The 25582-nt window shown below is 57.8% G+C and overlaps 6 protein-coding genes across 6 annotated transcripts; all 6 read right to left on the bottom strand.

The window, feature by feature from the left end:
• Positions 1–2943: 2943 nt before the first annotated feature.
• LINJ_23_1320 (hypothetical protein, unknown function) lies at positions 2944–5037 on the bottom strand (the record flags this gene model as incomplete). Its single annotated transcript, XM_001465768.1, has 1 exon — positions 2944–5037. The coding sequence occupies one exon, from the start codon at positions 5035–5037 to the stop codon at positions 2944–2946; it is 2094 nt and encodes a 697-aa protein (XP_001465805.1).
• A 1892-nt stretch (positions 5038–6929) lies between these two features.
• Positions 6930–8909, bottom strand: LINJ_23_1330 (hypothetical protein, unknown function; the record flags this gene model as incomplete). Its single annotated transcript, XM_001465769.1, has 1 exon — positions 6930–8909. One exon carries the CDS (start codon positions 8907–8909, stop codon positions 6930–6932), a length of 1980 nt encoding a protein of 659 aa, XP_001465806.1.
• Positions 8910–10445: 1536 nt separating this feature from the next.
• LINJ_23_1340 (hypothetical protein, unknown function) lies at positions 10446–12425 on the bottom strand (the record flags this gene model as incomplete). Its single annotated transcript, XM_001465770.1, has 1 exon — positions 10446–12425. One exon carries the CDS (start codon positions 12423–12425, stop codon positions 10446–10448), a length of 1980 nt encoding a protein of 659 aa, XP_001465807.1.
• A 1858-nt stretch (positions 12426–14283) lies between these two features.
• LINJ_23_1350 (conserved hypothetical protein) lies at positions 14284–15615 on the bottom strand (the record flags this gene model as incomplete). Its single annotated transcript, XM_001465771.1, has 1 exon — positions 14284–15615. One exon carries the CDS (start codon positions 15613–15615, stop codon positions 14284–14286), a length of 1332 nt encoding a protein of 443 aa, XP_001465808.1.
• A 1649-nt stretch (positions 15616–17264) lies between these two features.
• Positions 17265–21314, bottom strand: LINJ_23_1360 (conserved hypothetical protein; the record flags this gene model as incomplete). The annotated part of the gene is made up of 1 exon (XM_001465772.1): positions 17265–21314. The coding sequence occupies one exon, from the start codon at positions 21312–21314 to the stop codon at positions 17265–17267; it is 4050 nt and encodes a 1349-aa protein (XP_001465809.1).
• A 2374-nt stretch (positions 21315–23688) lies between these two features.
• LINJ_23_1370 (conserved hypothetical protein) lies at positions 23689–25569 on the bottom strand (the record flags this gene model as incomplete). Its single annotated transcript, XM_001465773.1, has 1 exon — positions 23689–25569. One exon carries the CDS (start codon positions 25567–25569, stop codon positions 23689–23691), a length of 1881 nt encoding a protein of 626 aa, XP_001465810.1.
• Positions 25570–25582: the final 13 nt, after the last annotated feature.

Below are 25582 nucleotides of genomic sequence, written 5' to 3' on the forward strand. Positions count from 1 at the left end.
GCCGTCAAACACACGAATAAGCACATCGCTAGCCTGCCTCCCCGCCTCTGCGACGCAGCCCGCGGGGTGTCGGCCGTCCTCGCACTCGCGCTTCCAGTGTGAGGTGCACACGCCACTGCCTCGCCCCGAGCGAGAGCGGTGTGCGTGTTCAGCAGCGAGTCGTCCAGCGGCCACAGGTGGTACTCTTCGTGGTCCATCGCTGCGCAGAAGACCTTGCACACCGAAGAGCAGTTGAGCGGCGCACACAGCACATCCTCCAGCGGCACCTTGGGTCTCCGCTCACGCACGTTTCTGTCCAGCCGTGTACGCGGGTCACAAGGCGCTGCTACCAATGTCGAGGGATGCAGCTCCACCGCCGTGATCAGCTCGGATTTGAGGTTGCGGTGAACCACAGCGCCGCGCGTGCCGTCCTTCAACGGTGTCTCACTGTCACCATCCCTCTTCCTTTCGTCTCACACATCTACCCCAAAACTGCAAGTCGCGCCCCGGCGCGTGCCCCGTTCGCCGGGCCAGGTGCGCCACAGGTGTGGGCAGCTGCCACTAGACAGCGACGTACGACAGCGTCCCGCGTGCGAGCACCGTCAGCGTTGCTGAGTGGAGCTCCAAAAAATGAAGAAGCGAGATGAAGTGACCCCGCACCAGCCGTGAGAGCGGCATTAGGAAGCCCCCACGTCAGCGCAGATGCCACCACGCAGGGGACAACAAAAGGCTCGGCACGCAAGCACGTGTGGATGGTCCCGCCCCGCCGCCTGAACAAGCATTCCTCGCAGCAGCTAATACAGAGCCTAGCGCATGTATTACTCGTTCCCCGCCCGCCAGGAAACCCACAAGTACTGCAGAAAGAAGGACAGAGAGGAGGCGATCCAATAGGAAATCGGAGACCAAGTAAAAGTGGAAGCAGAACTGCCGACGCTGCACTCTTCCACGAGTGTGTTGATGAGTCAGCCTGCGTACGCGTATGCGTATGTCCGCGACTAGACTCACTCCCGGATTCGTATCCCACAGGTAGCAGAGCCGGAGTACGTCTGCAAAGACAAGGTGGGAAGTGTACAGTCATGCATGAGTTTTGTGCTGCTTTCCACCTTCCTCTTCGGGGTTTGTTTCCTTTCTGCTTGTACCCTCAAGCGCTAGATGCCGCGTGTGTGTGTCTACGCGAAACGATCATCATGTGGGAGAAGTTGTAGGAAGAAAGACGGGTAGATAGACTCGCAGACCGCAGAGGAACAAAGGAAAAACAAAAAAAAAAGGTAACCCTGAAGCATGGCACAGAAGAGAGCAGCTGAGAGACACCAGAGCTGGTGCACGCCGGTGCATAGACTCGTCACTGCGCGAAGAGGAGTCAGAATGCTTGCTGGGTGTGCCGATACCCTGTGCAGCGCGGCGGAGCCTAGCCGTTGTTGTCTGTGTTTCGTTGCCTTTCCATATTGATCGCTATTTTTTTTTATCTGAACTCTTTTTCCCATTTCCGCCCTTACTGCAGGCACCATAGCGGAGGGGGGTGGGGTGGCACGGAAGGTGCCGCCCAGCAGGTACAGCAGCCACATCGCTATTCCATCTCGCCCTCTCTTACGATAGAGAAAGAGAAGGGGAGAGAAGGGAGGGGGCACAACGAGGAGACTTGGATGGTTTGTCGGGGGTCATAAATAGTGGTTGCCTTCTTCCGCCTTTTATGTCACTTACAGCGATAAAAAGCCGCGCTAAAGAAGGAGAAATCGAGAGAGGAAAAGGAAGAGGACAGAGACACGGAGACGGAGACAGGGGGAAGGGGGCAAGGCAGGGTATTACCGCGTCTCTGAAAGGGAAAAAAAATTTTTTTTTCATAATGGCAAAAAAAAAAACACGAAAGAAGTGAGGGGAGGATAGTGATGTCCACCAGACAGTGATAGTGACGGTATGCAGCCACGGCGGCATTGGAGAAGACACGACAACAACATGCATACACACAAATAAACGAGCACACACACACACACACACACACATGAAGACTGTAACGCGTGGAGGAAAAAGCGGGCAGACGGCGAATCGATAGGTCTTTCCAAAGCACTGCGCGGCAGACAAAACACAGTGACGCCGACGCAAGAGCAAAGGGAGAAGAAGAGAATGATAGGGCGCTTGCACAAGACACAGAGTAGGCAACGCAACGGCATGCTTCAAGGGCGACGGGCAATGGAAGAGGCAAAAGGCTAAAATGAAAAAGAGGAGGAAATCGCAATACCAGAGGGGCTCTTAGCCGGAAGAGAGGTACATGTGTGCATGATATGTAACCTACACGTACTTGCACAGGAAGGCGTGCACACGCACCGGCCTGCTCGTGACAGAGCGGCACAGAAAAGCGGATACATAAGCAAACAAAGGCTGACCAAACAAAGATAACAACGCCCAAACGATACAGACGCACCCACGCACACACACACACACAGGCCGTGAGAAAGGGAAGACAAGGAAAGCGGGCATACCATGACGAAAGCAAGGCGTTTCCTTCTTCCTCACGAAGTGTTTTGTGAGTGTGCGGGTACGTAGAACAGAGAGAGGGGGGAGGGTAGACGCGTGGATCTCAACGACTGTTGGTATTCGTTTCACAGAACTGAGCTATCGTTTCGGTGATGCGTCGCCAGCTATAGAACGAACCCAAGCGAAAAAAAAAGCAACACGAAAATGGGCCAGAGAGCGCATGCTCAGTTCTCCAGAATCGGAGATATCCACCAGCAAGAGGGGGGAAGAAACACCAACAACACATGCGCAGACATCGAAAAAAATCAGCAGCAGGGTGCGGCGGGTCGTTCCCCAACGCTCTCGTCAACGTCAACCCCTCGTCCGACTTCTGCACACGGCAAGGTGACGGCAGAAGAGGTGTGCCGCACGGACAATACCGCTCCCGACCAATCAGGCCACACACACACAACATAATGGAAAGCGGACGACGGCAACGTACATGCAGAGGAGCTACGCAGGGACCGGCCGGCGCTCCCATGGTGCCTGAGGAGCCAGGTGGGAGCAGAGCCACAGCAAGCGATGAAAGGCTGCCTGGGTGAGATGAGACTCATTCCACCCCATTAGGCGGCTCGTGCGCAGCTGCTTACGCATTACCTCACTATCAAGATCGTCGTTCACGGTAATAAACAGAGGTGACATCGATGCACGCCGGGCCGTCGACGCAGACCCACCCGCCTCATTGCTAGCGGAGTGCTCCAGGCGAGAGAGAATGATCGCAAGGCGCTGAAAGTCCTCCACGATAAAGAATCGAAACGTCAGGTCAGTCATGGAGACGTGGTGATGCACATCCAGCACCAAAGACTGCACCCGTGACGCGTCTACAGAGCCGCGATTCCGGCAGCCACTGATCATTTCGTGGCTCACCTTCTGAGGTGCGCTTGCCGTTCTCTCCGACAAGAGCGTGCGCACCACCTGAGACGGCTTGTAGAGTCGGTGCGGCGCTGAAGCCGGCACGGAGGTGGCTGTTCTCTGCACACTACCGCTGCGGCGAGAGAGGCTGTTATACGCCGTCTTCGTCGGCGACACCGGCACAGTGGTGATGCTGCTCAGCCATTTTTCCTCGTAGGAGCTCCAGCGCGCGAGCATATCGCTGTGCTGCAGCCGAACCGTTTGGCTGCCTCCCTCGAGCGGGTGGCCAGGGCAGGACGTATTGCGCCTCCGCCGCCACTTACGGGTCGTGAGGGGACGCATGTGTCGCAGCGAGGCGACACATCGCTTGTCACTCTGGCACCAAAGCGCCGCCGTACGTGCGCGGCGCATCGCCAACGCAAACGACTCGTAGATGTGAGCAGGGGAAAAGTTGTTCATGCTGCGTAGATACGCTCTGCGCATCTCCTTCGCAGTCTCGGCGAAGCCATTTATGGGGTCGTCCAACATCGTCTGTAGCACTTCGCGATCAACCACACGAGGCATATGAGCGTACTCCATCGACGGAACGATCCCGGGCAGCTCTTCCTGAATGTAATAACGAGCGAGATGGTTCAGGGCATTATTGCTATTCAGCTTAGGCTTGGAAAACTGCGCTGGTCTGCACAAGAAGCGCAGCGTTCGGTCCACCAACCTCCCTGTAGGATGCATATCCTCCAGCTCGGCGCACCACGACTGAGGAACTAGCCACGCTCCTATGCGTGCCAGAGTTGACCTGGATGGGGCTCGCACGTAGCCGTCACTGTTAAATACGGTCTCGAATAGAAGCGGGACTCGTTTATCGTCACTGTAGAGCTGAGCTGTCCTGATGTCACACACAGCATTTGCCTGCTGCAGGTTGGCCATCTCCAAGATCTGGCGCGGCGGCGACAGAGGGCGGAACAGGTCGAAGAAGGACAGCAGACGACCAACTATCATATCATTGTTGAAGTAGAAAAAAAAGCGCGAGATGCCCGGAATGCGATGCAGCCCGGACTCTATCACGTTCGAGTTCAGCGTCGGCAGCACCCACGCCGCCTCATCAGCGCTGAACATATCCGCATGCGTCACCACGCGCAGCTCCGGGAACCTCTCCGTGTCAAGCCACGCAGGCACCTGGTCCCTGTCAGAGAGCACAAGGTACACGCGCCGCACCAGCGACACAACCCCATCTGCCGCGCCAGCGTCGCTCATGTTCACCTGGTACCCAAGCTCACCCAGCCGCCGCACGTCCGCAGCGTGGCGGTGGTGGTACTGCGCAAGCGCGCCGCTCGCAAGCACGAACTCGCGCAGCGACCGCAGCGAGTACCGCAGCTCCTCCCAGTCGCGGTACCGCCGCTGCTCGAACCGCACGTGCCGCGCCTCAAGGTTGCGCCAGAACGACGGCGCCCTCGGGTTCACGAACGTGTACACAATGTCCAGCTGCATCGGCGTCGCAACGCGCGTCGCGCTGTCCACGGTCCACAGCGTCGCGTTGTGCGCAGCGAAGAAGTCGTAGTACGCGCTCCTCGGCCCCTCGTGCGGCGACGCCACGTACGACGCCGCCACGCGCAGGAACTCCCGCTCCACGCCGCTGCCCCCGACCGTCGCGTCGCTGTAGCAGAACCGCTCCCCAGCATCGTCCGGCGAGTACAGCATCAGCACAGTGCTATCCACAGGCGTCTCAGTAAAGCTGCTCTCGGCGACTCCTGGAGCACCGTGTGCTCCACACGCTGTCTCCGTGATACTCCCACGAACGACATTACCTCCTCCCCAGCCTACTGAGGACGAGATTCCGGTGCGGCACAAGACCACAACTACAAGGAGCAACGCACTCGGTAAAGCAATCCAGAGGCGGCTCTGTCGTTGCTGATGCCGAGCCACATCCTTGGACGGCGACGACACCAATAAGGTCGAAGGCCCGCCGCTGGAGCTCATGACGAACGCGTAGATCCGAAGCTACGGGTGGAGAGAAAGAGCGCCAAACAAACAGCAAAACGGTGAATCAGTGCTCCCTGCGCCAGTGAAGCGGCGACGAGGACGCACACGCAGAAGCCGAATGTGCGTCGAAGGAGGGCACCCTGTGGAGGGAGAAAAAGCGAGAACCACAGCAGGCTTCGCGAGGCGCGGACAGACGCTGCGCCCCTGCGCTCGCACACTCACACGGAAGACAACAAGCAACCAAAAAGAAAAACGAAGAAACGAATGGAAAGCCCGAGCTACGACAACACACTCGCAATACGCGCAAAGTCAAGTTACCCTATCCAGGAGGTGAAGTAGCGAGGCTTGAGCAAAAAGAAGACGGCGCTAAGGAGGAGAGAACAGCAGGCAAATGCAGCGCTTCCGATGAGTCTTTCAGGTGAGCCAAACAGAGCAGTCACATAACGCGATGAAAGAGGGAGGGGTGATGATGAGGGCTCGCGACGATATAACGGTGGATGTGCAGAGCTGGCGACGAGGCCAACCAGTAAAAAAATATACAAACCGAATGAGAGATGCGCTGCTTCCCACCCACCGACAGGTGCGCAAAACAGAGGTAATATCGCCTCGAAAAAGAGGGGGAGGAGCAGAGAAGGGCGAAGAGGCACTGTGATGAGACCAAACACGGCGTAACGACACAAGATGAGAGACCAGCCAGCAACAATCTGTTGCGCGAGTAACCTTCCCCGCATCTCAGCTGTATACACCTTCTCTGTTCTTTCATGTATCCTGTAAGGATGCCTCCACCGCTGCTGCCAACATTCTTGCCCATCCCTTTTATATCCATTCGTTTTCATGTAAAACATACGCTAAACTCGGCTCTGCCAGCATGCCACAGGCCCATCCCGCGTGGTGCGAAGTAGCGGTACACACGCGCTACGGCAGTGCGCCGGCTCAGTCATCTGCGAGCACGGCCGCTGCCTCATACCCCGCCCACCCGCCTCCCAGGTCGCCTCACAGTCGCTCCCATCGTGCCGGTTGCCACCCCTGGTGCATCCCTCGCGATGGCGCAGGCTCCCCAGCAGCAGGCAGTGCGACGGCCCGGCGTGGGATAGCTCGAGTCACGCTGACACGCTGTCCATCACATGGGTGGCACGGACGCGTGCGCTGTCGCAGCCCGCTCTGACGCACCGCCGTCCAGGACCCGACCGCCGATATCCGTGGCGATGAAGCGCTCTGACCCCCCCCAGCTCGTAGGTGCTTGCCCCTGCCACCACCAGAGGTGGTTCGGCATTGGCAGGGGTTAGGTGGGGGCTGCGTGGCTTCCCCACACAGAGTGGGGGCACTGGACCCTGAGACACCACGCACCGAAATGGGTGTGTCCCTCGCCGTCAGGCCAGAGAAATGGAAACAATCAAAATGATTCGGGGATAACGCTGTACGAACAAAAGGAAAGGAACAGGAATGTCGCCATCATGGCGAATAACACAAGGAGAAAATTTTGTCGTTGTTAGTAGCGTGGTGCAAAGGCGGGTAGGCGGCCTTTTATCGCTGTCTCTTCTACAACGCTCACCAGATCCACGCTGGCATGGGCTTCCTATCCCTTCGTTGCACCCGCCACCCACAGGTTTTTAAAGTTCCCATGGGGCCGGCGGTGCGTTCTGGATCGCTATGCTCAGAAGCCTGTGAAAAGCTATCCGGACCTCTGTGTGGTTGGCGTCGTCTAAAATGTTGTCGTTGAAGCCCATGAACAGCGGATGCCTCAGCCACTCGTACCTTAGGCGCGCCGCAAGCAGCAGAGCCTTCATGTCGCTATAAATCATCTCGAACAGAAACGTCTCGTCGTGCCGCGTGTGGTGGAACATGTCGTATAGCAGGCTGTAGTAGTGGTCGTCGCTCCTCGCCGCCCACAACGGCGACTCGCTGCCGCACGTGTCGCCAGTCCCCACCTCAGGGATCGCGTACAGCTTCTTCAGCGCTGCAAGCCGTCGGCTCGGCCGCACCGGCCGCACCGCACCGCGCACCCACCAGTACCCAAGCTCCATGGCAAGGTCCGGCCGCTGCAGCTGCACGCCCCAAGTGTCGCCGTACAGCGCGCCAAACATCGACATGTCCGCGCTGCCGCTAGACAGACGCCACGACACACGTCGAGCAGCGTCCATCGGGTCGCTTAGAACGTTGGCAGCCCACCAAGACTCGAGCGTGTCGCGCACGTCCGTGAACGCGTCGGCCGGCGCGGCGCGCCACACAGAGCTCCACAGGTGCCGCTCCATCCCACGCATCATCGCCACCTCAAAGACTGCATACTCATCGATAGGGGAGTATGGGTGCATCTCGCGTTCGTACGCGGCGCGGGTGGTGTTGGTGAAGTCGAAGAGCTCCACCTCATTCAGACGCCGGTACACCTCAACGTCCACCAGCTGCGGGCTATGGGCATACCCAAATGGGAGTCCGATGCCTTCGAGACGAATCGACGATAAATGGTAGTAGTAATGGCTACTCACGCCGCATCCACGCGGCGTCACGTCATAATGCGGATCGGGCAACGCAAACGCCCGCGTCGTCGCCCATGAGGGCAAGAGGACTGCCTTTTCCAGCCACTCGCCACTGCGCCCCTTCGCATACAGAACGGGGAGCACCTGCTGAAGCATGCAGCTGCTGACTGCCTCGCGGGCACGCATGACCTGCACTCGCTCCGAGCTGGTCATCTCTCCCTTCGCCTCCATGTACTGCGTGTCGCTGTGGACCACCGGCTCCAGCAGCAATGCGACGCGTCCGGTCCCATTCGACGCGAGTGAAGCGTTTGTCGACCCCTCGCTGCCCCGACTGAGATGGTACACGTGTAGACGCTGGCGAAGCGGCGACAGAGGGCGGAACAGGTCGAAGAAGGAGACTTGCCGTCCCAGCATCATGTCGTTTGCCATGTAGAGGAAAAAGCGCGAGATGCCCGGAATGCGATGCAGCCCGGACTCTATCACGTTCGAGTTCAGCGTCGGCAGCACCCACGCCGCCTCATCAGCGCTGAACATATCCGCATGCGTCACCACGCGCAGCTCCGGGAACCTCTCCGTGTCAAGCCACGCAGGCACCTGGTCCCTGTCAGAGAGCACAAGGTACACGCGCCGCACCAGCGACACAACCCCATCTGCCGCGCCAGCGTCGCTCATGTTCACCTGGTACCCAAGCTCACCCAGCCGCCGCACGTCCGCAGCGTGGCGGTGGTGGTACTGCGCAAGCGCGCCGCTCGCAAGCACGAACTCGCGCAGCGACCGCAGCGAGTACCGCAGCTCCTCCCAGTCGCGGTACCGCCGCTGCTCGAACCGCACGTGCCGCGCCTCAAGGTTGCGCCAGAACGACGGCGCCCTCGGGTTCACGAACGTGTACACAATGTCCAGCTGCATCGGCGTCGCAACGCGCGTCGCGCTGTCCACGGTCCACAGCGTCGCGTTGTGCGCAGCGAAGAAGTCGTAGTACGCGCTCCTCGGCCCCTCGTGCGGCGACGCCACGTACGACGCCGCCACGCGCAGGAACTCCCGCTCCACGCCGCTGCCCCCGACCGTCGCGTCGCTGTAGCAGAACCGCTCCCCAGCATCGTCCGGCGAGTACAGCATCAGCACAGTGCTATCCACAGGCGTCTCGTTAAAGCCGCTATGAGTAACACCAGGGGCCGTGTGAAGAGCGCAGATCTCCTCTGGCATGGGTCGAAGCCCCTCATAATGAGCAGAGCTTTTCTCCCAGGAAACCAATACTGTCAGATAGATGAACAGAATCAAAAAGCCCGTGCATGCGTGGCGGAACGGGGCCCTCAGGTATTGTCGCGAATGATGGAGGAAGACAAAACTTCCCTTCGATGCCCAGCTGTTCTTTGAGACCAGTGTTGTCATGGTTGTGTTTTTGCAATGGCCGTGGAAACGACTTTCTTGTTGTAATGATCTGATGCCTCACCACTGCTCATCATTTTCGTCCACGTTCGCGCTAGTCTGAATTTTCAGAGCGCCGCAAGGGTGCAGGACTGCTGTCAAGCTACCCCTCCGGCCTTTGAAAGATGGATTGATGTAGTCGCTATGATCGGAGACGAAACAACACACGAGCAGAGCTACTTCCTAACAAAAAAGGGGCACAGGCGATGAGACCTTTTTTTTTGCGAAACAAGCGCAGCACACACGAGAACCCAAAAGCGACCGGCATGCGGCCAGTCATGGAGTTGACAATCAGCAACTTCATTGCGCCGTCGGCCTCAGCCCCCTCTTTTCCTTCGTGCCCGCCCCTTGACATTCAGCAGACACACGATAAACAGATGTGGTCACAAACTCAACGCCGTGTTCGACCACTTACGAGAGAAGATTATTTTCTTCAAGGCGTCCGTCCAGCCTTACAACAAACGTCAGTCCACATTCCAACCGCCCTGCCACAGGCCCATCCCGCGTGGTGCGAAGTAGCGGTACACACGCGCTACGGCAGTGCGCCGGCTCAGTCATCTGCGAGCACGGCCGCTGCCTCATACCCCGCCCACCCGCCTCCCAGGTCGCCTCACAGTCGCTCCCATCGTGCCGGTTGCCACCCCTGGTGCATCCCTCGCGATGGCGCAGGCTCCCCAGCAGCAGGCAGTGCGACGGCCCGGCGTGGGATAGCTCGAGTCACGCTGACACGCTGTCCATCACATGGGTGGCACGGACGCGTGCGCTGTCGCAGCCCGCTCTGACGCACCGCCGTCCAGGACCCGACCGCCGATATCCGTGGCGATGAAGCGCTCTGACCCCCCCCAGCTCGTAGGTGCTTGCCCCTGCCACCACCAGAGGTGGTTCGGCATTGGCAGGGGTTAGGTGGGGGCTGCGTGGCTTCCCCACACAGAGTGGGGGCACTGGACCCTGAGACACCACGCACCGAAATGGGTGTGTCCCTCGCCGTCAGGCCAGAGAAATGGAAACAATCAAAATGATTCGGGGATAACGCTGTACGAACAAAAGGAAAGGAACAGGAATGTCGCCATCATGGCGAATAACACAAGGAGAAAATTTTGTCGTTGTTAGTAGCGTGGTGCAAAGGCGGGTAGGCGGCCTTTTATCGCTGTCTCTTCTACAACGCTCACCAGATCCACGCTGGCATGGGCTTCCTATCCCTTCGTTGCACCCGCCACCCACAGGTTTTTAAAGTTCCCATGGGGCCGGCGGTGCGTTCTGGATCGCTATGCTCAGAAGCCTGTGAAAAGCTATCCGGACCTCTGTGTGGTTGGCGTCGTCTAAAATGTTGTCGTTGAAGCCCATGAACAGCGGATGCCTCAGCCACTCGTACCTTAGGCGCGCCGCAAGCAGCAGAGCCTTCATGTCGCTATAAATCATCTCGAACAGAAACGTCTCGTCGTGCCGCGTGTGGTGGAACATGTCGTATAGCAGGCTGTAGTAGTGGTCGTCGCTCCTCGCCGCCCACAACGGCGACTCGCTGCCGCACGTGTCGCCAGTCCCCACCTCAGGGATCGCGTACAGCTTCTTCAGCGCTGCAAGCCGTCGGCTCGGCCGCACCGGCCGCACCGCACCGCGCACCCACCAGTACCCAAGCTCCATGGCAAGGTCCGGCCGCTGCAGCTGCACGCCCCAAGTGTCGCCGTACAGCGCGCCAAACATCGACATGTCCGCGCTGCCGCTAGACAGACGCCACGACACACGTCGAGCAGCGTCCATCGGGTCGCTTAGAACGTTGGCAGCCCACCAAGACTCGAGCGTGTCGCGCACGTCCGTGAACGCGTCGGCCGGCGCGGCGCGCCACACAGAGCTCCACAGGTGCCGCTCCATCCCACGCATCATCGCCACCTCAAAGACTGCATACTCATCGATAGGGGAGTATGGGTGCATCTCGCGTTCGTACGCGGCGCGGGTGGTGTTGGTGAAGTCGAAGAGCTCCACCTCATTCAGACGCCGGTACACCTCAACGTCCACCAGCTGCGGGCTATGGGCATACCCAAATGGGAGTCCGATGCCTTCGAGACGAATCGACGATAAATGGTAGTAGTAATGGCTACTCACGCCGCATCCACGCGGCGTCACGTCATAATGCGGATCGGGCAACGCAAACGCCCGCGTCGTCGCCCATGAGGGCAAGAGGACTGCCTTTTCCAGCCACTCGCCACTGCGCCCCTTCGCATACAGAACGGGGAGCACCTGCTGAAGCATGCAGCTGCTGACTGCCTCGCGGGCACGCATGACCTGCACTCGCTCCGAGCTGGTCATCTCTCCCTTCGCCTCCATGTACTGCGTGTCGCTGTGGACCACCGGCTCCAGCAGCAATGCGACGCGTCCGGTCCCATTCGACGCGAGTGAAGCGTTTGTCGACCCCTCGCTGCCCCGACTGAGATGGTACACGTGTAGACGCTGGCGAAGCGGCGACAGAGGGCGGAACAGGTCGAAGAAGGAGACTTGCCGTCCCAGCATCATGTCGTTTGCCATGTAGAGGAAAAAGCGCGAGATGCCCGGAATGCGATGCAGCCCGGACTCTATCACGTTCGAGTTCAGCGTCGGCAGCACCCACGCCGCCTCATCAGCGCTGAACATATCCGCATGCGTCACCACGCGCAGCTCCGGGAACCTCTCCGTGTCAAGCCACGCAGGCACCTGGTCCCTGTCAGAGAGCACAAGGTACACGCGCCGCACCAGCGACACAACCCCATCTGCCGCGCCAGCGTCGCTCATGTTCACCTGGTACCCAAGCTCACCCAGCCGCCGCACGTCCGCAGCGTGGCGGTGGTGGTACTGCGCAAGCGCGCCGCTCGCAAGCACGAACTCGCGCAGCGACCGCAGCGAGTACCGCAGCTCCTCCCAGTCGCGGTACCGCCGCTGCTCGAACCGCACGTGCCGCGCCTCAAGGTTGCGCCAGAACGACGGCGCCCTCGGGTTCACGAACGTGTACACAATGTCCAGCTGCATCGGCGTCGCAACGCGCGTCGCGCTGTCCACGGTCCACAGCGTCGCGTTGTGCGCAGCGAAGAAGTCGTAGTACGCGCTCCTCGGCCCCTCGTGCGGCGACGCCACGTACGACGCCGCCACGCGCAGGAACTCCCGCTCCACGCCGCTGCCCCCGACCGTCGCGTCGCTGTAGCAGAACCGCTCCCCAGCATCGTCCGGCGAGTACAGCATCAGCACAGTGCTATCCACAGGCGCCTCAGCGAAAACTCGGCGACGGTGGCATAACGCATAATCTTCGCATTGGTGTTCATAGTCGGGAGTATCGATTCTTCCCGAGGTGATCGCTAACGAAAGGAGTCCGTTGGAGCTATATGAAGTAGAGCAGCGGAGATGAAGACGATGCTAAGAGGGGTGAGGGAGCACCCGTGACGGTGTAGAGCCGATTTCGGAAGGGAAACGCCGGCGCATCTCCTCCACCACTTCGTCGTTGCTGCCGATCAACGACAACGTTGTGCATATCGACGGGCCGGAGCGGCGCATGACCTTCGTCGAGCAGGGTGCTCTCGCATGATCACCGGAAGTCGGGGGAAACGATCGGAAAAAAAGAGAGAAAGACGGCGAAGCGGTCAAAAAGGAAGGCAAATGTGACAAAGTACTTTCAAAAAAAAAAGGCGGACAGGGGAAGAGGTATGCGTACATCTGTAGACATATATACATAGATTTGTATGTGGGGGTACGAGGCAAACACATGGTCGAGGCAAGCAGTGGGTGCCTGAAGAGGCACTCGACACGAAAAATATCATCAGGGATCATACACGCCCGTCATTAGAGACGAAAACGCCGCCAAGATGAAGATGATACGGTGGCAAAGGAAATGCCACTCCCACTATGGGACGAGTGACAAGAAGCTTTGCCCAAGAAGGAGGCCCAAGGAGGAGTCGCAGAAGGTGAGACGGGCACAAGGATGGGGTTAGGGGTAATATTGTCAAACGATGCAGAAGGCATGAGTCGACGATGTTGGATCGTCCACTGTAGATGGTGCGGGCATCTGTATGGCTGTGTCTTGCTTGCCTTTGTACACCGTTGCTCTACACTGTAGAAGATGTAAGGAAAAGGAAAAGGAAAGGGTAGTTGGTGAGAGCACCGCTTGCCTCTTTTTGACGATGAGAAGCCGAACGAGTTGAAGGCAACAAGAGCACACACCCATACATACATACACTCAGCCTCGGTCAGAGAGCTTAAATGCGCCCAAAGTGGTCGCGCGCGCGTCTTTCTCTGTCCGAAGAACGACCGGAACGAGGCCAGACGAGAGAGAGAGGGATTTGTTGGGGGTCTGAACGACGGCACGGGTAGCCGCGTTTGGTCGGTTTGCTGTATTCTCTCTTCAGTGAAGGGTTCACACGCAGGATGGCACCTCTCCACTGTCGTGCAGAGGAACACAAAAGACGCAAGAGGAGAAATGCGAGGAAGGCGAGAATGGTGAAGAGACAGAGAGAGCAAATGGAAGCGCAGGAGCATCAAAATACGATGGCAAGAAGCAGATACAGAAAAGACCGCCTACTTCTTTCCTCGAAGGTGGCCGTTGAGCAGAGTACCATTTTTCTGTATATTCGGATGCTTCTTGCCCGCTATACTGCTGGTCTTCCCTTCACGATGACAGCACTTGTTTGCGCTGCCGAGTTCAAACGAGGAAGGCGATGGTCATTCACCGCGGCGTTGCGCGTTCATGAATCCATTGTCTCTCACACAGAGTGCACTCGAAGAGGAAATACATGCTCTGTTATGTTCGACGCGCATCCTCATACATGGCTTCGAAAGCAGATCTCTCTCGTCCAAGTCTGCGGTGTTTGGGTCACGATAACAGGAACCCTTGTCCCATCGATCCAACGCCTACCCCACGCCACAAGTGAAGGAGAGGAAGTGCATTAGCGCGTCAGAGCACGTGTAAGTGAGCGGAGAGGGGAAGTGTCGTAGAGAAAGGCTGCAGGACGCAGCTGAGAGCACTATAGTCTGTCATGAGCACGCACACGTCACAGGAAAGGAGGGCCGGCCGCGAAGTAAGATGCTTCCTTTCCATCTCCTCTCGGTATCAAGCAGGATGAAGCAGCTCCACGAGGTCGCGCAGAAGCGGTGGTATTGGTTTGCCTTGACTCCTGGCCGATTGCAGTGCTCGCGTCACAACAGCGTCCACCGTTGCATACTGCTGTGCCAAGCGATCTCTCTCCTCCAGCAGCTCCCCTAGCTCCTCCAGAGAGAGAGTTTCACGGCCCTCTTCACCAAGACTGGTGTCCTGGTCGTACTTGGCTGCTGCTACACTGAGCACACGGTCCGTTTCTCCTTCACTTGCTCGGTGTGTGAGGTGGTAGTTGTGGCGCTCCTGTGCGCAGAGCACTTGCCTCTCCAGCTCCTCCACTTCATCTCGCAAGTGCACGAGGGTTGAGCGGAAAACTTCAGGAACGGCGATGGTCCCGCGCGTGTAGTGTGCATGAACAGTCCTTTCGCGAAGAACCTCTTGGGCAGATTCCGATACATAACCTTTCGCGGGACCGGTTGCCGGTGTTGCACGCGCTGAGGTTGAGCTAGTCGTGATGCCTGCGTCTGGTAAGCCACCTCTAGACGAGGTATGCGCGGGTGCGGGGCCGCCGTTGGACCCGGTGGGTGTGCGAAATGGCGAATTACTGTCCCGCGCCGAATCACCGCGATCGCGGTGTGCTCTCTCTCGCGAAGATGTACCAGACGGGCTGCGGGCTGCGTGCAGCCAGCGAGGTGTCGTACTGTTTTCTTCCCTCATGAGGTCATTCTTGTTTTCGTGCGGTTGGGCCAACCCTCGAGCTCCCCGATGATCACTGCTGCTTGCCTGGCGACTGCGCAGCCGCACTGTGCGGTTCAGCTTGACACCCTCTACGGTGCCTGCTACAACTCCTGCCTTCTTCTCCAGTGCCTTTTTCGAGTACTGTGCTAGTACCTTTGACATGAACAAGTACAACCACCGCAGCAGTACCACGTGGTCCTGCAACTTCCCGGTGGCAAGCCGATTTGCGTCCACCGTGTTCCGGTGCTCGGCGGGTACGCACTCCTGCAGCATGTCCTGCAGGAGTCTCATGTTGTGAAAACATACTTCACGTACAGAGACTGAATCACGTGACGGATCAGCGTTTTCGCAGACAGCTGCTGTGGCGGACCAGTCCAGCTTTCCCAGGTACACGTGCGCCCGGTCTGCGCAGCTCTTCGTAACGGGGGCCTCAGACGACTGTGTTGCTGCGCAGTTCTGGGCTACGCGGTTCACTGCAGCCTCAACAATGGTGCAGTACGCTGCCCCATCGCGGAGCGACTCCACCGCAGGATAGTCTGCATCGCACAACTTGTTCAGCCATTGAAGTAGCTCCTTACGACCACTGAGAGCTGCAGATCTAGCAGACATGTTCCGTTGTGGTCCGCGCTCTATGTGGTACTCCTAAGTTAATCTTTTCGGATGCGTCTATGCTTTGCATGCATGCGTGTGCATGTGTCTACGAACAGAAGGGGGTGGGGGGTCTATGTGTGTACGTATATCTGCGCCAACAGAGACGCTGCGCAACGGACAGAAGATGCCGCTCGAGAAATGGCCACAAATCAAAGAGGGAGCTAGGAGAAAGGATATTCGCGCGCCACGAGTACCATGTGCCGCTCGGCTAGATAGAGTGGTGGGCAGCGCGAGAGTATTCCTTTGCTGCAGTGGGCGTGTGCACCTGTCCAGAGGGACACAGCAAGACAGACGTCTCTCCCTCTCGCGAATGCTCGGGGAAAATCGCGTCGGATGGAATGTGCCAAAGCGAGGCGAGCCACGCGTGGTGTTGGTCCCTTCTTTTATTCTTCTCACGATGCACCGCCGCAAGCTACGCTGAACAATGCAGTTCTTGTCGAAACCCTGTGCGCCGTCAGCTCTCCTTTACCGGGGTGGCAGCACCACACAAGAAAGCAACAAACAAATACAAAAAAAAGCAGGCAGCCACAGCGACGTCAAACCAAAAAAAAAACGCAAAAAGAGAACGGGGACAAAAACATACGTCGCGACACTAATGCAGGAGTTCGAAGACAGAAACGACAGGCAAGAAAATACACACACATCGATAGCAAAATGCTAGGAACGGTAGAGCAAGGGGGAAGGGAAATGAGGAGGGCCAGTCAACCTGGACACTATGCACGCAGCCACGTCAACGTGCACACACACACACACAGAGACACAAGCACAAGCCTGCAACACGTCAGCATCTTCGCAACACGAAGAAGCGGATTTTCTTTTTGTGTTCTTTTCAGTCCCCATTTCCTCTCCTCCCCCATCTCTAACCTACAAGACAGCGGAAAGACGAATACATACCAAAGGGCGAGAACGCAAACGCAAGGATGGGGGGAGTAGTGGGGGATGCCAACTTTGAAGAGCGCTACGCTGCAGGCGCGCCAACAATACACGCCGGAGAAGCACAAAGCGCAGCCGAAGCAGTAAAAGGAGGAGTACAGCAGCAGCAAAGAGTCGCCGCAACCGCGCTCGCGCACGCACACGTCCTCAGCACTATGGAAAAGCCGGGCGCTGCTGTCTAATGCTCAACGTCGCATCACATCTGCGTAAGAGCACACTCTGGCCTGACGGCGAGGGACACACCCATTTCGGTGCGTGGTGTCTCAGGGTCCAGTGCCCCCACTCTGTGTGGGGAAGCCACGCAGCCCCCACCTAACCCCTGCCAATGCCGAACCACCTCTGGTGGTGGCAGGGGCAAGCACCTACGAGCTGGGGGGGGGGGGGTCAGAGCGCTTCATCGCCACGGATATCGGCGGTCGGGTCCTGGACGGCGGTGCGTCAGAGCGGGCTGCGACAGCGCACGCGTCCGTGCCACCCATGTGATGGACAGCGTGTCAGCGTGACTCGAGCTATCCCACGCCGGGCCGTCGCACTGCCTGCTGGCGCGGAGAGCCTGAGCGCCGCCCCGAGGGTCGTGCCACGCGATGGGGGCCCGTGACAGGTCGACTGGAGTGTAACTCATGTTGGACGGCACAGAGTGGTCACGTGGAAGACAAAAAGAGCGCACACTCGCCTTACGCAAAAGGATCAAACCCCGCCTCGAAGTCATCTTCGGAGGGGGATCCGTGCGACTGGGGGCCCTCGGTGCCACCTGCTGGCTTCAGTTGTTGGTCTTCGGATCGGGGCAACGAGAAGTACGTACCCGAAGGAGTCTGTTGCACATAAGGCGGGAATATGCTATTGGGAGGCGTGGTAGGCCTCATCGCATGGTCGAGATTGGCAGTCTGGGGTGACACGTTGGGATCGGGGAACCGAGGAGAGCGGCGCGATGCGGGTGAAGCAGGGAAGGGCTGGCGGTCGCCGTTGTGCCTTGTGGAGGGGGAATCAGCGATGACTGCAGAGGCCCCGAAAAGCGCTTCTAAAGAAATTGGCGGAAGGGACGGCGGCGGTCCTGCCACAGAAGCAGGGATCTGTGGTGCGGGGTGATCACGCTCAACAGCAGACTCGAAATGGACGCCTTCCATCGAGGTCGACGCACCGGCACCCGAGGAGGACGACGAGGAGGAAGTAGTGCTCAGACGAGATGTGGAAGAAGACCGCTCCTCTGACACATCGTCGCGGTCCGGCGACAGCGAGGAAGCTGCAGCAGATTTACCAGCCCGTCCGTCAGACGACTCCGCTGGCGACGCGGCTTCGTCGAGCTCAGCTTCGAGGACGGCAGGGTCGAGCTCTTGCTTTTCTTGAGAGGCACCACCTCGGCGGCTTTGCTGCTGTCCATCAGCACCACAAGGCGACGGCGACACACTGGCCGTGGACGAGGCCTCCGCTGCGGCGACTTCACTGCCTGCACGCTGGCTTTCGCCGCAGCCCGCCTCGCGGTCCTCCCCGCCACCATTGATGTCACGGTCTTCTGGCGAGGCCACTATCCCATCCTCGTCGTCGATCGGCTCCGTTACCATTTCCGACCCGCCCTTCGCCATCTCTTTCTCCAGTTGTGCGAGGAACTCCACCTCCTCTCCCGCCGTGACCTCCAACAGCGAGGTGGAGCTCAGCGTACCGTTGTCATGCGCCATCGAGCTGTCATCCTCGGAATCATCTGAGAGTTGCTCCTCCCTCCGAGCATCATCCTCCTTATCTTGGCGAGCGCTCTCGGAAACTGACGACTGAGCTTGGCGAGGTTCTGAGGATAAATTCATACCGGCGCTCGCGTCCCCGTCGTCGCTCGTCGCAGTCAAGCTGTGGGGATTCTCCTCCTTAAGAGAGTCCTGAAGCGGTGATGTATCAGTGACAGCTTCTGCGGTGCTCAGAGGCAGTGGAACTGCGTCGTCACCAAGGGCTTCGGTGACTATGAAAACTGCCTTCTCAGCGTCATCGTGAGATGGTGCGGCCATCGACCCGCTGTCCTCATCCATCCTTTCTTCCTGAATTCCGCCGTTTACGCTGCTGACGGCGTTCCGTGGGTTTCGCACCACTGCCTGCTTATTCGAAAAGATATCAGGCGGGATATAAGAAATCACGTCCACCTGTCCCACAATTCCGGCCATCCCGTGCATGACCTCTTCTCTGTCCGCACTGTCAGTGTGAGACGACGATGGCGTAATCTGCGTTTGCGTAAGTAGGGAAAGGGGCTGCGGTGGGGCTGGGTGCAAAGAGGTTTGGTCCCTGCTGCCAGCCCCCACTACCTCTGCCCCGTCGCAGGCGTCTGTGTTGGCTTGGCAAGTTTTGAAGAGTTCACCCACAGTCCTTGATGCAGTTGAGTCGCCGTAGAGATGAGGCGTTACTGCTTGAGGAAACGATCGCTGCAACTGCGGCGGGAACCGAGCTGCAACAAGCGCCATCTTTACCTCCTCCAGATCCCGTGCAATCTCAGCATCCATGCAACCTTCTTCTGAAACCGCCGCCTCCTCGGCGCCAGAGCTGTTCAATCGACAGCCCTTGATAGACTCTGTGTGATACTTCAAAACGGTGCCGTATGCTTCCAACGCCATAAGCGCCGTGTGTAATGCTTTGCCTTTCCACAGCTCTGTGGAAATATGCGACAAATTCGTGTCGGGTGAGTCTGCGTCTCCAGCGCCTGTCATCGCCATCGCTTCCGACTCCGTCGCGTCCCCTGCGACCACCTTCTCCGCCTCTCTTGTGCTGACCAGCTGTGCTTCGAGGCCGACGACGCGCGTCTGCAACGCGTCCACAACCTTCTTCAGGTCAGTCGTCTCGCGAAGTAGCTGAGCCTCACGCGCCTCCAGTGCGCCGGTAGAGAGCCGGACGGTGGCAGCGTGCATGCCAACAAAGAGTTGCAGCTCTTCCTCAACAGCCTTCACACAGATGTTCGAGCGTTCGTGTTTTTCGCGCCACATAAGCTCATCGAGAGGGCTGAAAGAGACAGATGAAGCCCCCGAGGTGACCTGCCGCCCATGACGCTCATGTGAGAGGACACTCTCTCGCTCGTTGGCCCACGCTGCAGTAGTGTCATCCGCAGCGTCTAAACCGTCAGAAGAGTCGACGAAGCGCAGTGAATGCGAGCCTATTGGCACTGCCGTGAGACAACGTTCTACAGGGGATGGTGACCCACGGCGGCGCAAGCTGCCTCTCTCCTCTTCCTCTTCTCTGTTCGGCCAGGACACAAAGGAGTGACTGCGTGATGGATGCGCTGTAACAGAGGACTTGAGAGATGTCTCCTCGTGCAGCTTGCGTAGTCGGTGGATCTCTTTTCGCTGCTTTTCGAGCTGACTGTTCATTGAAACGAAGAGCTCCGCTCGGTTCCGCTCCATTTCATCAAAGCTGCGCTGCCGATCCGCCTCAAACGCCTCCATCTGGGCAAACTGCTCCTCGTATAAATGTATCCGATCTAGCAGCTCCCTTTCGTGCGCGTCCGGGTTGCGCACGCGTATCGGACGAAGCGATCGGAAGGTGAAGCGCGAGTGCGACTGCGTTGTTGCAATGCTGGACGCTGTCTGTGCTGAAGTGGCTACCCCGCCAATCATGCCCTGCTTTCCGTCGCGCGCAAGTGGGGACACGCAGGGCGCGGGGCCAGTCGAGAGGTACGAAACACGGCGATCGGGCTGCTGCGAGTAGGCGTCGACGGTCGCGGTTGATCCTCTGGACGGCGGCTCTCGCGTGAGTCCGTGTTGGGGCGCCGAGGCAGCCCGTGCTTGTGGCACATCCTCCGCGAATGCAAACGACCGCTTCAGCGAGTCAGAGGGCTGTACAGCTGTCGCCGCCGCTACGAGCGACTTTCGAGTCCGCGCGTACTCGCGTGTCATCTCCTCCATCTCTGCCTCCAGCACCATGGACTCCCTTTTAAGAGCCTCGTTCTCCTCCCTCAGCGCAGCCTTCTCACACTCTACCGCCCTGATGATGCGCTGCAGCTTCTCGCCATGGCCGGCCATGGTAGAGATGCGAAGCTGCAACCGTTCAACCTCCTGACGAAGACCAGCTACGTGATCATCGGAGTGCCCACTGCGGCATGCCAGTGCTTGACTCATGCGCACCTTTTCCTCCTGGTCGTGCTGAGAGACAATAGCGGAGTAGAACGCATTCACCTCCATCAGCTCTCGCACCTTCTTTTCCAGGTTAGCTATCTCCTCCATCTTGCCGGCAATGGCGGTGGCGGCGGCGGCGGCGTTTTGCGACTTCACTTGTGCCAGCGCGCTCTCCGTATTAACCTTGAGAGGTATCGGTGTAAGAGCGGGTGAGCGACCCCCGTCGCCGTTTCCGACTTCAAGCGGTCGGAGCGTCTCAGGCGTGTACTCGCCACCTCCTGCATTGGCAGAGGGGTGCGACTTCCCTTTTCCATGTTCGGCCGTTCGGCCGCGCTGGACTGTAGTGGTGGCGCTAAGCGGTACTACGCTGGACGAAGGCGACTCCACAGAGCGCATTTCCTCCATCTGTTTGATTAAGGTGCTAATGGTTTCCTCGTCACTTGCAGACTTCTCTGTCAGTCTGTCGCTCTGCATGCGAAGCTCTCGAATCTCGGCGTTCTTTTCTTGAATGAAGGCCTGAAGGCCACTAATTTGCGACTCCAACTCGCGCACTCGCTCTTGCTCCCGCCGCAGCTGTGGATGCATGCGGCGAATAAAGTCGACGAGCTGCTCCCTCGCCGCCGTTTCAACGTTAATATGCTTCATGGCCGCGTTCGCCGTGGCTGGGCATGCCAGTGCTTCTTCTCTGTAATGGACACTGTGTCTCTTCCTACCAGTTGAGTGCTTCTGCCCTTTTGTTGTCGCCCAGCAGTATAGAGAGTAGAAAAAAGGGAAAAGGAAAGGTGGAGCGCTGAACCATTCCAATCCGTATGTACATTAACTTCGAGCAGCAGACCCCACAACCGCCAGCGGGAGATTCAAATATCGCTTTTTCCCTCAACGCGTCCACCATGCCGTGCAACATGCGCTCCAATCCACTCGGCCCGGCCTGCCACAGGCCCATCCCGCGTGGTGCGAAGTAGCGGTACACACGCGCTACGGCAGTGCGCCGGCTCAGTCATCTGCGAGCACGGCCGCTGCCTCATACCCCGCCCACCCGCCTCCCAGGTCGCCTCACAGTCGCTCCCATCGTGCCGGTTGCCACCCCTGGTGCATCCCTCGCGATGGCGCAGGCTCCCCAGCAGCAGGCAGTGCGACGGCCCGGCGTGGGATAGCTCGAGTCACGCTGACACGCTGTCCATCACATGGGTGGCACGGACGCGTGCGCTGTCGCAGCCCGCTCTGACGCACCGCCGTCCAGGACCCGACCGCCGATATCCGTGGCGATGAAGCGCTCTGACCCCCCCAGCTCGTAGGTGCTTGCCCCTGCCACCACCAGAGGTGGTTCGGCATTGGCAGGGGTTAGGTGGGGGCTGCGTGGCTTCCCCACACAGAGTGGGGGCACTGGGCCCTGAGACACCACGCACCGAGAGGGGTGTGTCCCTCGCCATTAGGGGTCATTACAGGAGTGAGGAAGGCGGAAAAGCAGTGAACGTCAACGCAAAAGGGCGCCCGAAATAGGAGTGAGCAAAACTCAGTTGAAGCACCGTCGATCACAGTGTATGTGGAGCTGGAGATCATACCTCACATACCGCAGGTCCACTCCTGGTCATGGTCGCCGTTGCACGCGGCGCCAGAAAACGCGTGTACCGACCACCCGCAGTGCGGCTCCCTTTCAGGGAGAAGGCGCATGCAGCCGTCCTCACCTCACCATTATCCCGCAGAACTTCGAGTAATCCTGTCATCCTTACCAGGCTGGTAGTCGTGCCCGTGCACACCAAACTGCAGGAGTGATGTTGCGTGATTTTCTCGGAGCAGTCGCTGTCGTTGAAAAGGCCTTCAGTGTGGCTTGGCAACATCGAAGCATCCACACTGACGTTGATAGGCCTCTTGAACGCAACGGCATCCATCAAAGCCTCTTGGCTGATAACTGGACGCAGAGCGACACCCTGGCCACTTTTTATCGCGCTTAAGCTTTGGCACGCACCTGTCTTACCGTGAAATGCCGATTATAGATACGCCCACTCCTCACTGATGTCACGCGCATGCGGCACATATTGGTAGGTCAGAGATTCAGTGACGCCCCAGAAGGCCCCTACGCCGCCGCAGTGGCACGTGTTCGGCGGGCACACCGTCATCTGCTGCTGGGTAAGCATGTGCAGCTTACCCGTCGCGATGCTCCACTGAGACCCCATCGCTTCTACCGCCAAATATACCCAACAGCTGCCGCAGTGTCCCTAATTCTTCACCGCGGCCAGAACGGGAGGCATATGGAAGCCACAGTCCATTTGATGTGGAAGGGGGTGAGAGGCGCGAAGGTAGGACCGCTGCAGCGACAGAAACTACCGAAAGCCCTTCAGCATCAGCGACTGAGAACCTTTAAGCGCGGCAACCTCAGCATCTGCCCAGTTCGACATCTCGTTGATGCCACGCCGGAGCAATATGTGGCCCTCTTTGCTGAACTACTCCACCTCACGAGTGTGGCGCTCAAAAATCCTGAGACGCATCAATTACTTCTTTGCACTGTATTGATATCTGTGCCTGTGAATATTGGATTCAAGATGGGCGTCGTAGCGCACTCCATCGACGCAGAAAAACATGGGTAGAGACCAAAAAAGTCCGAAATGTATGGAAAAGCCATGTTTCCAATCTGATGGTGAGGAAACACGAAAGAAGTGGCGTGCATTGCATGTTCGAAAACAAAAAGAGAGAAAGTCGTAAAAGGCGGACAGAGTTGATGCAAGGAATATTCAAAGAGGAAATCGAAGAGGGCTTGGTATTGCATCAGTGCCCTCGCCTCAGATACACTCACATAAGCGAGAGGCGCCAAGAGAGTTCTGGACACGGCGAGATGGTACAAGTTACGTTGGACTACAAAAGCGCAAAGCTTCTGCTCAAACAGGCACCTCTCTTTTTCGCTGGCGGAAAGCAGGCTCATTGCTCTGTCAGTGCTCTCGCAGTCCACTGAACCCTGAAGGGCACCCAAAAAAAAAGCCAATCTAAAAAGCGCGAAAAAAAAAAGAATCTACTCTGGAATGCCTCACGATGTGGCCTGCAGAATCGAGAGAGCTGCCAGCAGCTCGTCCAGCTGGACCTGAAACCGCTTGATTTGTGTGTTTTTCTGCTCTAGCAGTAAATCAGTCTTCTCCTTTTGAATCTTCATCTCCAGCTCGGCTACGCGCTTCATTTCTAGAAGCTCGTGCGTCTTTTCTTCCTCTTTTTGACAATACAGCTTCTCCAAAAAGCAGAGCCTCTCCCCAATGGCAATAAGGGAGGCATCATATCCCTTTTCTTCGACAACTCGAGAGAGCCTGGATGCCAAGCTATCTCTACCTGCCTTTGAGCACTTCGAAATCTCTTGCAGCTGAGATTGATGACTGGCCTCAAGGCGACTCAGCTCTTCATTATGGGCAGATCGCAGGGTCTGTATTTGAAGAGCGAAATTGGTTTTCATCTCGGCAAGTCTAGCATCCCACTCAGCGTGGATGCTGTCGAGTTTGCTCTGAAGCGTGATGTTTCGGTGCTTGTGTTCGCATATTTCTGCGCGGAGTCGCTCAATGACGGATTGAAGGTGTGTAACTTCAAGCTCGTGAGAGCCATGCGCCTTAAGAGCCTGCCCGGCGGGTTTGTCGGTCTTGTTAGTCACGTCCGTATGGTGCTTGGGCTCAGTGGCTATCTTCTGCACCGGTTGGCCACTTTCTACGGCTAACGAAACAGAGGCACCTCCAAGTCCACCACGAAGGTCGAGGTTCTCCCTTTCGAGAGTGCTAATACGTCTTCGCCGCTCGGGATCATCCTTGGGGACTTCCAAACGCTGCCGCAACTCAGCAATGGTACTTTGATAGCGCTCACACACTTTCTTTGTTTCTGCGCGGAGCTCTTCCATTGCTCTCTTAGTGAACTCGTCCTTTTCTAGCAAGGCTTTCTCTAACAAACGAATTCGACTCTCTTGCTTCTTAAGGCGCTGTGCGTTGGCACTGCCCGCCTGGCAGCTGCTGATAAGTTCCCTGATGCTCCCTTTCTTCTGCTGCAGAGCCGATTCCAAATCCCGCACTTGCGTTCGCAGGCTGTCCACTTCGCGCAACAAGTTGTTCTCTCGGCTATGTGAGACCTTCCTCTCAGACTCTAAGCGGGTAACCTCTGAGTGTAATGCATCGATGGTGCTTTTCTGAATGCTGTGAATACGTTGAGACTCACGCAACTTCGCCACCATATCTTCGCTCCTGCCTTGCTGCTCCCTCACCACAGCCACATTAGTGATTTCGGCGCTGCCGACAAGACTAGGAGTATCGCTTTTAGACTGAGCCAGGTCGTTCCTTTCTTGGAGCAGTAGAGCACATCGCCTTTTTTCCGTCTCCAAATTGGTTTGAAGCTCTTCGACTTGTGCTTGGAGATTCACGATCTTGGCAGAGTCATTTGCTGTATGCATGCTTGACCGTGCCGCAAAGTCCTGCTGTGCACTGAGAAGCAAGCTGTGCTTTGCTTCTAGGTGCTCGAAATCATGCTCCAGCCGCTTGAATCGACTGAGAATTTCCTTCTTCTCTCTCAGGAGTGATTCGTTGTCCCGCTGTAGAGTGGCAATTATCTTTTCCTGAGTTTGCATTTCCTTTCGTACAGCATCAACGTTGCCGTGAGCCATTGCGCTGGTAAAATAAGAGTTTTCCATGTGCCCTGTAGAGGGCTCCAGAGCTGCCTCACTTGTGGCGCTCGCCTTCTCCGCACCAGCTGCAGATGCGGGAGCTAAGTCTGATGAACGCTTAAGTCCTGAAGCCGATATCTCACTTCCTATAGAGGAAGCAGATGCGTTTTTCACATTGCTATCCATGACGTCTAGCAGCTCATTTGTAGAATCTACAGCTGCGGTAGAAGGACTTGGTGCAGTCATTACAATTCTGAGCTTTCGGCGAACGTTAGCAAGCATACGAAAAAAAAAG

Source organism: Leishmania infantum, chromosome 23 (assembly GCF_000002875.2).
Source record: "Leishmania infantum JPCM5 genome chromosome 23".
In the NCBI taxonomy this organism is placed as follows: domain Eukaryota; phylum Euglenozoa; class Kinetoplastea; order Trypanosomatida; family Trypanosomatidae; genus Leishmania; species Leishmania infantum.